This window comes from Orycteropus afer, unplaced genomic scaffold (assembly GCF_000298275.1).
Source record: "Orycteropus afer afer isolate SDZICR_OR568_19922 unplaced genomic scaffold, OryAfe1.0 scaffold00020, whole genome shotgun sequence".
In the NCBI taxonomy this organism is placed as follows: Eukaryota; Metazoa; Chordata; class Mammalia; order Tubulidentata; family Orycteropodidae; genus Orycteropus; species Orycteropus afer.
The window spans coordinates 15,646,894-15,656,562 of NW_006921607.1; the positions used below are offsets into that span (position 1 = coordinate 15,646,894).

Below are 9,669 nucleotides of genomic sequence, written 5' to 3' on the forward strand. Positions count from 1 at the left end.
TGGAAACCACAGTTGTGGGTTCAATTCCAGACCTGAAGGGCAGCTAGGGGCCATAGTCTCAGTGGTTCCACCAGGCTCCACTGGACCAGCAAACCTGGTCCCCACCTTCAGACCACTTTATTAACACCTTGATGTTGTTAGCTGCAGTGGGGTCAGTCTCTGACTCGTGGTGACCCCATGCACAATGCAGTGAAACATTGCCTCGTCCCACCCCGTCCCCATGATCGACTGTGGACTGAACCTTTGTGATCTATAGGGTTCTCGTTGGTCGATTTGTGGAAGTAGATCACCAGAGCTTTCTTCCTAGTCTGTCTCAGTCTGGAAGCTCTGCTGAAAGCTGTCCAGCATCAAAGCATCATGCAAACCTCCAATGACAGATGAGCAGTAGCTGCCCGTGAGGCGCAATGTCAGGGACTCGCCTCTCCTGCATGGAAGGCAAGAATTCTGCCACCGAACCACTGCTTCCTCTGCTCATTTACATCAAAGGACCTCCTAAAACCAGAGAGTGTAGCAAGTAAGAGCATTAGAACTGGAGTTCACAGCCTGGGTTCAAATTCTGACACTATCACTTGCCAACTAGATAAGTCTGAGTGAGTTACCTAATCCTGCTGTATCTGTTTCCTCATCTGTAAATTGGAGACAATAGCACCCACTACATGGGGCTGATGAAAGAATTAAACTGATGCCTAAACTTGTCTGGAACTGGGCATAAAGTAAGTGCTCAGTAAATGTTTAAAAACAAAATGGCAACTGGAGACAATGAACCATGCTCTATGCTTAAATTCCTCACGACTGAGCCAATAAGCAAACAACAGCACGACAAGAACAGATTGAAGTTGTCAAGGATTTCATTTCATTGGATTCACAATCAATGTCTATGGAAGCAACAGTCAAGAAATCAAACAATGTATTGCATTGGATAAATCTGCTGCAAAAGATCTCTTTAAACTGTTAAAATGCAGAGATGTAACTTTGAGGACTAAGGTGCGACTGACCCAAGTCATGCTCTTTCAATCACTTCATATGCATGCAAAAGATGGACAATGAATAAGGAAGACCAAAGAAGAATTGATGTATTTGAATTGTGTGTTGGTGAAAAGTATTGAATACCCCATGGACTACCAGAAGAACAAATAAATCTGTCTTCGAAGAAGTACAGTCAGAATGCTCCTTAGAAAGGAAGACGGTGAGACTTTGTCTCACATACCGTGGACATGTTCTCAGGAGGGACCAGTCCCTGGAGACAAACACTGTGCTTGGTAAAGCAGAGGGACAGCAAGAAAAGAGGAGGACCCTCAAGGAAGTGGACTGACACAGTGGCTGCAACAATGGGCTCCAACAGCAATGATTGTGAGGACGAGGCAGTGTGTCGTTCTATCGTACGTAGGGTCGCTGTGAGTCGGAACCAACTTGACAGCACCTAACAACAATACCACACTTAGATTATGTGTGCTTTTCTGCATACGTGATACGTCAACAAAATGTTAAAAACAAAAGAGAAATATTGGCTGTGTTTATGCAGCTGTGAACAAATTTAGTGCCTGTTGGTCTCTTGCTAAAGGGGGTACTCGTTCCCGGCCTGCAAAGTGTGATCTTGGCACCGTTATGTGTTCAGAATTTTGATGCTTTATTTCATTTCTGTTCTTTCCTTCCCCTCTCTGACCTCCTCTAAAGGTTCACTCAAAGAAATGATTGCCCACCCCTGTCACTGCTTAGCTGACAAAATGGTGACACAGTTAATGACTTTTGTTTTGGTTTAGTCAACGCAGCTTTCAAATTGTCACACAAACACACAGATGCCAGTAGTTTCCAAGTGAATCACAAAGCAGCTAAAGAAACCGAGCTGTGTACCAGCATGAGATCCAACACAGATTCACAGGCGGTACACTGACTAGCAGTTTTCTCGAACAGCATAAATAGAGCGCAATAGCCAATTTTATAATTAGCTGGGAATTGGTCTCCAGTTAAGTGTCTGCTTGGTGAAAATGGCCAAGCTGTTGCCTGGAGAGAGGCCCGTGTGCCCTGCTTTTTTCTCAGGGCACTGGCAGACTTGAGATTTCTTTGTTTTATTACATTTGAGTCCAGGCATATCTTGTATTATTGCACTTCACAGATACTGCGTTTTTTCACAGATTGAAGGTTCGTAGCCACCCTGAATTGAGCAAGTCCATCAGCACCGTTTTTCCAACAGCATGTTTTCATTTCGTGTCTCTGTGCCACATTTTAGTAATAACAAAAAACTCACTGTCGTCGAGTCGGATCTGACTCATAGCGACCCCTCCTTGGGTTTCCAAGGCGGTATCACTACGGAAGTAGATTGCCCAACCTTCCTTCTGAGGGTTTGAACCTGCAGCCTCTAGTTAGCAGTCAAGTGCCTTAGGCACTATGCCACCAGAACTCCTATATTTTAGTAATAGACTACAGTATTGTGCAAACATAACTTTTATACACACTGGGAAACCAAAAAATGTGTGTGATTCACTTTATTGCAATATGTGCTTTATTGCTGTGGTCTGGAACCAAACCTGCGATACTTCCAAGGTATGCCTGTATGCTTCAGGGTGGATTGTTTACAGCTCAGGATTTGAGCTGAGCATGTGGGCAGCATACTCAGGAGGAAGGCACAAGGTGGGGTCTATGGGTGAGGTGCCAGCAAAATAGGCCCAGCGCAAAATTAATGTGGACCCTGGTTCAAATTATTAAGAATTTCAAGATGGCAACAGTCGACCATTAAACCAAGTATAGGGCCTTTGTCATTGCAGGGCCCTGTGTGACAGCAATGGAGCTCTGGTGGCTCAGTGTGAAGGCACAGGGTTAAGCACTGGTCTACTAACTGTAAGTGTTAGCAGTTCAAACCCCACAGCTTCTCTGTGTGAGAAAGATGTGGCAGTCTGGATACTCTATGAAGTAGTTCTACTATGTTTCATAGGGTCGCTAGGAGTCAGAATCAACTCACTGGCAAATAGTGCCCATTTTGTATTTAACTGGGAATTGGTCTTCAGTTCAGTGCCTCAGCAGAAAAGGCTGGTGATCTACTTCTGAAAAATCAGCCAGTGAGAGCTGTCTGGAGCACAGTCCTCCTGTGACACACGTGGGTCACCCTGAGTCAGAATTGACCCAACAGCAAAAGTTTGGCCACTCCAGCCCCATCACCACCACATGGCTTCCCAGTAGGGGTGTGCGCCTGACACCAACTCCCTCCATCTCTGTGTCTCTTGGTTAAACAGCATGAGAGGCACTGATTGGCCCATCTGATGGATGGTACCTCTGTGGTCTGGTGCTTTGGTCTAGTCACCTCTGGCAGTGGGGAAAGAAGAGAAGAGAAGAGGTGTTCAGATGTTATAAAAAGGAAAAATCAGGGCTGTGGAAGTCAGATTCACAAATAAGGAGGTGTGGGTAGGGAGGTATGTTAGACTGGGTTCTCTAGAGAAACAAAATCAGTAAAGCTTATATAGAGAGAGAAAGAGAAATTTATCTTAGGAAAATGGCTCACACACTTATAGAAGCCGGCAAGTCCAAAGTTCTTGGATCAAACGTCAAGCTGGAGGCTTTTCCCTACTGTTGCAGCTGCAGGGGCTGAGGAGCTCAAGGTTAGCAGGCAGTACACTGGCTGTTGACTCCAACTAATGATGAATCCAAGATCTCCAGGCCAAATGGTGGATTGTTCGCTCACAGACAGTTGTAGGCAGCACAACAGAATCCTGATCCACAGAAGAGTGTCTCTTTCCCCGTCATAAATATACTGGAAGCAGGCCACACCCCTAGGGAAACTCCCTTTCAATGGATTAGCTGCTTAAAACACATTCATCTAATCCAATCATGGGAATAACCACATCACAACTGCTTAAACCACACAGAATTGTGGTCCAGCCAAGTTGACACACAGCTCCAACTATCACAGGAGGAGATAGTAGACATTTCTGTAACAGTTTGGTAAGGTGTTGCATGTAATTTCCTCACCTCTCTTGGGGTTTGATTCCCTCTAACTAATGCCTAGTGTGCCATTCTTATTGTTGTGTTCCACCAAGTCACTTCTAACAGTGACCCTAGGAACAGAGTGGAACTGTCCCATAGGGTTTCCTATGCTGGAATCTTCATGGAAACAGACCACTATGTCTTTTTTTCCACAGAGCCATTGTTGGGTTTGAGCTGCCCACTTTTGGGCTAGCAGCCAAGTACGTAGCCACTGTGCTATCCCTCTAGGTTGTCAGAAACCTTCCCCTGGCCCGAGAAAGTGGCAAGAAGCAGAGCGCTGTGGTCCTCTCTCTGTCCTCTGCAGTGCTGTTTGTTTCCAAGTGATTCTGCGGCGGACATAGGTAGCTGGTCACTTTGCTGATGCCAACAGAAGCATGACTTACACAAGGCATTGGGTGGAACAATGCTTCACCTGCATAGAGAAGAGCAGGATCAGCTCTGGTCTTCTGGGCCAGGGGGCACTGCTCTCCCAGGCCAGCAGGTCACTCCCTGCAGCTGACACAGGGCTGGTAGTCTGAGCACACCCCTTTCGTGCTGCAGTTGAAAGACCTCATTCCCTCCCTTCTGGGTGCAGATACAGAAATGAGGTATATGACACAGGCAGGTGAGCAGAGCAGAGAAAGTTTACTGTGTACCCAGAGCAGGGAGGGAGGCTCCCTAGTAAGGAGAAGGAAGAGAGAGAGAGAGGTAAGGCTCAGTTACCAGCCTCCACTATTAGAGAGTTGTCTAGGCTCAAGGCTTTTGATTAGGTGTCCTTGGTAAGAGGGGCCATGGCCGACCGTTCTCCCAATAGCTGATACTAGAAGTAAGTCCTCCCCCTTGAGAAACATACTCAGAAAGCTCTCCCCACTCACAGAGCCCCCAGGCTCCTCATTGGGGAACAGCAAGGCGTCAGGCCACTTCCTGATCAGACTTTGCCTGACTCCCTCCTCTCTCCCTACTTGTTACAGCTCTGGCTCCTCCTCAGTCCAAATGAATCTGCTTCCCCAGAAGAGTCTCCCACAGCCACACCCTGCTCACTGCCCCCGTTCCCGGCTGTCCTCAGCCCAAAGCTTGTCCATGGATGGCTTCTGGACGGAGCTGGAGCGGATCCAACAGCAGGAAGAGCTGAAAGAGGAGGACAGTGGTGGGAGTGAAGGCTGGCTTCCTGAGGGTAAGGAGCACTGGCTGGGATCTGGAGGGTGGGTGGGAAGACCTTATTCCAGGGGGAGAAATGTGAGAGGGTCCCACCATAAAGAGACACAAAAGGCTTTCATCTCTTACCTGGACTGTTGCAGTATCCTCTTCACTGATCTCCCTTGTTCCCAATGGTCTATTCTCCACAAAAGTCAAAACGATCTTTTAAAAATGCAAATAAGATCACCTCCTTCCTTTAATTAATTCACTCAGCAGATATTAGCAGAGTGCCTGATTTCTGCCAGGCAATGTTTTAGGCATTGGGGATACAGCAGTGAACACAAAACACAGTCTCTTGTCTTGTGGAACTTACATTCTAGTGCAATTCTAAGTCCTCTGCTTGAAATTCTCAAATGTCTCCCCATCTCTTTCAGAGTAATAGACAACCACATGTCCCCGTCATCTATTGCTGCGTAACAACAAACCACCCCAAAATTAGTGATGTAAAGCAACAACAACAATTATTATTACATTTCATTGTTTCCTTGTTGCCTGGCCTCGCTCAGGTTATAGGCAGATGATGACCAGTTCTAGAGTTATCTCAAAGCATGCTTACTCATGGGCCTGGTGGTTGATGTGACTGTTGGCTGGGCCTCATGTGGGGCTGTTGGTTGGAACATGTGGCCCCTGCATGTGGCCAGGCAGAAGCTGTATCACCATTTCTGACCCAGCTTAGGAAGTCAGACAGCACTGCTTCCCCCACCTTCTATTTCCCTAAGTCCAGCTCATGTTCAAGGGGAGAGGAATTAGGTTCCACCTCTTGACGGGGTAAGGGTCAAAGACGTTGTGGGCATGTTGTAAATCCACCACATCACAGCTTGCAGTGCTTGCCAACTCGGGGCCATACTACTCTGCCTCATTCTTCCCACTCTGTCTTCACACCACTCTTGTCACTCTGGCCTTAGTGCTGTTCCTGGACCATAAAGGTATGCTTGCACCCCAAGTGCTTTGTCTTTACTGTTCCCTGTGGCTGGAATGCTCTCCCCCAGGTATCTGCATGGCTTGTTCTCTCCAATCAGAGGTAGACCCAATTGTCACCTCCTCAAAGAAATCCTTATGTAAAATGGCACCCCCTGCTCCCATCGCTTTCTAGCCCCTTGTCTTGCTTTATTTAATGTGGCAGCACTCATCACTGCCTACATTTATCTATATGTCCCATTAGTATGTAAGTTCCATGAGGCCAGGGACATTGTCATCCATTTCCTCAGTGCCTAGAACAGTGCTCAGCACATACAAACATGCCATGTTTCTGAGACCAGTGAGTGAGGGAACAAATAGCATGTCCACAGGCACACTGTTTCAGTGTGGCACACAATTCCACTGTGTTAGTCCATGGCTGACAAAGCAAACTATGGGAAAAACCCAGATCTCCCAAGAGCCTGGCAGTTGATTGCAGTGTTTCCCAAATGGGCAGTGAAAACCCCCGACGGTACAGGAGAAGGTTTAGGAGATGTGCTCCATTGCAAGCATCATGATGTAGCCATAAATCTAATCTCAAACAAAAGATGTGGATTGGTGTCGGCTCAGGGAGACTGCTTGAGGGGCAGGAGGGCATGGGAGGGAAGGACACTGAGAAGGGATAACTATGAGGAGGAAGTGGGAGGAGAGCTGTTACATTGTGGGGAATTGCAGTCAAAAGACAAAATGTATATGAACTGCTGTATGGAAAATGAATTTGCTCTGTAAATTTTCACCCAAATCACAATTTTTAAAAAGAGAAAGAGAGATGGATTGAGACCGAGGTAGGAAAAGGAGAAACCTCTTTGGACAACTAAACACACAGGAGCTTTTTTATTTAGATTTACTGGGCACAGAACAGCTAGCTGCAGGGTATGGAGTCCATGAATGTTAAATGATTCTTTATTCTTCCATGAATGTCTGGTTATGGCAAGTGATATTGGATGCTCTATTTATGGCGGGGATATTGTTTTTTTTAAAACTTCTGTTTAAGAACACAATGGCCCAAGAAAGCTGTTTCGTTAATAATTGTAAGAGGTAATTAGATATAGAGGAAAAGTATGAGGATGGTAGCTCAATGTTTGGTCTTCAGGTAATGCTGTTTTTTTTAAAACATACTGTGGTTACAAACCAAGGGCTGTTGCTGCTAAGTCAGTTCTGACCCTTGGCGACCCCATGTGTTACAAAGCAGAACTGGGCTGCATCCGGCTTTGGACACTGTGATCTTCTGGAAGTAGGTCACCAGCCCTTTCTTCCAAGGTACCTCTGTGGGGGCCTGAAACATCACCCTGTCCGTTAGGAGCCCAGCACGTAACCATTTGTGTCACCCAGGGCTCCTGATCCTGTGGGTAGCAGGAGGGAAAAACAGTCCTGGCATCCCCGTCGGATCAGTGCCTCCACCACCAGCACACGTTCAGGGCAGACCTCAAAGCTGTGGCTGCCCTGGGGACTTTGGTGCTGTGAATATCTGCAGGGGAAACGTTGGAGAAAGATTCTCATCTCTGGCTTATTTGCACAACCAAGGCTGCCATGAAAGCAGGTCTCATTTTCGTTTTGTGTTTTAAACCATGAGGACCTAATTGACTAACTTGGTCAGCACTAGTCACAACCAGGAGCTCTGGTAGCATAGTGCCTAAGGCATTTGACTGCTAACGGGAAGGCCAGTGATTTCAACCCACCAGCCACTCCTCAGAAGGAAGGTTGGGCAACTACTTCTGTAGTGATACTGCCTCGGAAACCCAAGGAGGGCTCGCTATGAGTCGGATCCCACTCGACAGCAGTAAGCTTGGAGCTTGAGTCACAACTAAGTATACCTCCCTCTAAGCATCTCCCAAAGTATCCACCCCTAGTCCTCTCACACATGTGTACACTTCCTCCTTGCACTCTCATACAGGTCCCCCATAACAATGCAGGAACACACCAAGCCTGTGTTTCTCTAAGTGTGATCTGAAGACCCCATTGCATTAGAATAATCTGGGGAGGATGTTCAAAGTGCAGGTCCCAGTGCAGGAGATCCTGGATAGAATGGGAGAACAGTGTGGAACAAAACTCAAAATCATTGGCGGTGGAGGGTGGTGGGGAAGACCAGGTTTGCTGGTCTGATAAAGCCTGGTGAAACTCCTGAGACTATGGCCCCTACTATCCTTCAGATCTGGAAATGAACTCACTCCCGTGGCTTCCAGCCAAACAATAGACAGTCATATGGGGTGAACATTTACATCAGGTAGATACACTCCTTAGAGTGATCAATTGTGGGAGAACAGAATGGCAGTATTTGCCAAGAAAGATAGCTCAGGGGGCAGGAATCCATAGGAAAGAAGGACACAAGGAAGAGGAATTCCAGGGAGGAAGTGGGAAGAGAGCTGTTACATTGTGGGGATTGCAGTCAATGTCATGAAACAAAATGTGTGTGAAGTACTCTATGGAAAATGAATTTGCTCTGTAAACTTTCACCCAAATAAAAATAAAAATTAAAATAAAATTTAAAAAATGTGCAGGTCCCAGGCCCCGCCGCTGAATTCCTACAGCAGAATCTCTGGAGGGGGGACCCATGCACCTGCAGTTTCAACATGCCCCATGATTCGGGTTAATGCTTTTTGCTGTAGGGCTCTGGCAGTGTCTGTCTGAAGCCCAGTGAAGGGGACTATTCCAACACAAAGAAAGTCCTGAGCAAGGGGACCATTAACTGCTTGCCAACACTCTGGTTTCCCTTATCTGTGCTGCACAGCTGGGCCCATGTGACCCTGCAGTGCTCTCTGTTAGACGCAAGAAGGAGAGTGAATTCATGGTCATATTCTAGAAGCAGAACAGAGAGGGGCCTTGCTCAGCCTGCTCCGTGTTTACGAGGGGTTGCAACCCTGGGGGTGGAAATCCAGGTACTGGCTGACACCCATCAATACACGCCCCCTCCAAGTTCTCAGAGGCCTTCTTTGCTAGATCTTCTCCCCATTGATGAGCTTGGTTGATGTTAATGACATTGAGGTGTCTCAGGATCCAGTATGTGCTTACTCCTATGTCCCTGTGAGTGTGTGTGCCCTAGATGTGGCTTTGGCTACTGTGTGTGACTGAGTGTGTAGTTGTGTGTGTTCATCTGGGCGTTGTCCCTCTGTTGGCAGAGGATGAAGCTGAATCCCAGTGGCTGCAGGACACAGGCCTGTGGGACCTCCTTGATGGCCTGGGTGCAAATGGTGACTACCAGAAGCTCTTGTCCACCCTTACACGGACCCAGGTGGCCGCTGTGTGCCGCAGGCTGGACGTCTATGCCCGCTCAACCCGAAGACGACACAAAACGCCTGTCAGAGATGTCAGAGACATCTTTGGAGTCTTTGATTCAGGGGTAAGTGGCATGAGGAAATCACAGCATGGGAGTCACAGCAGACCCTGTCTGCCCAGGGTCTCTGTGATGCCATCACAACCTGAGAGAGACAGTGTTACTGCTGCAGGGCTGTGCTGGTGCACACAGGTGCATGTGTGTGTGTGTGCATACATGTGTGTGGAGTGCATGTGCTTGCACACGTGTGTGTTTCCCTGCATGTCACCATGTCCCTGTTACAAATGGGT

At 47.4% G+C, this 9,669-nt stretch overlaps 1 protein-coding gene across 1 annotated transcript in view; it reads left to right on the top strand.

Annotated features, from left to right (window-relative positions):
• The window catches only part of ARHGAP40 (Rho GTPase activating protein 40), a 68,593-nt gene that overhangs the window by 23,830 nt on the left and 35,094 nt on the right, over positions 1 to 9,669 (top strand). The window contains exons 5-7 of the mRNA XM_007934662.2: positions 4,926 to 5,128; positions 6,587 to 6,592; positions 9,234 to 9,536. Of these exons, the coding sequence (XP_007932853.2) occupies positions 4,926 to 5,128; positions 6,587 to 6,592; positions 9,234 to 9,536 (512 nt within the window). The remainder of the gene's footprint in view (positions 1 to 4,925; positions 5,129 to 6,586; positions 6,593 to 9,233; positions 9,537 to 9,669) is intronic.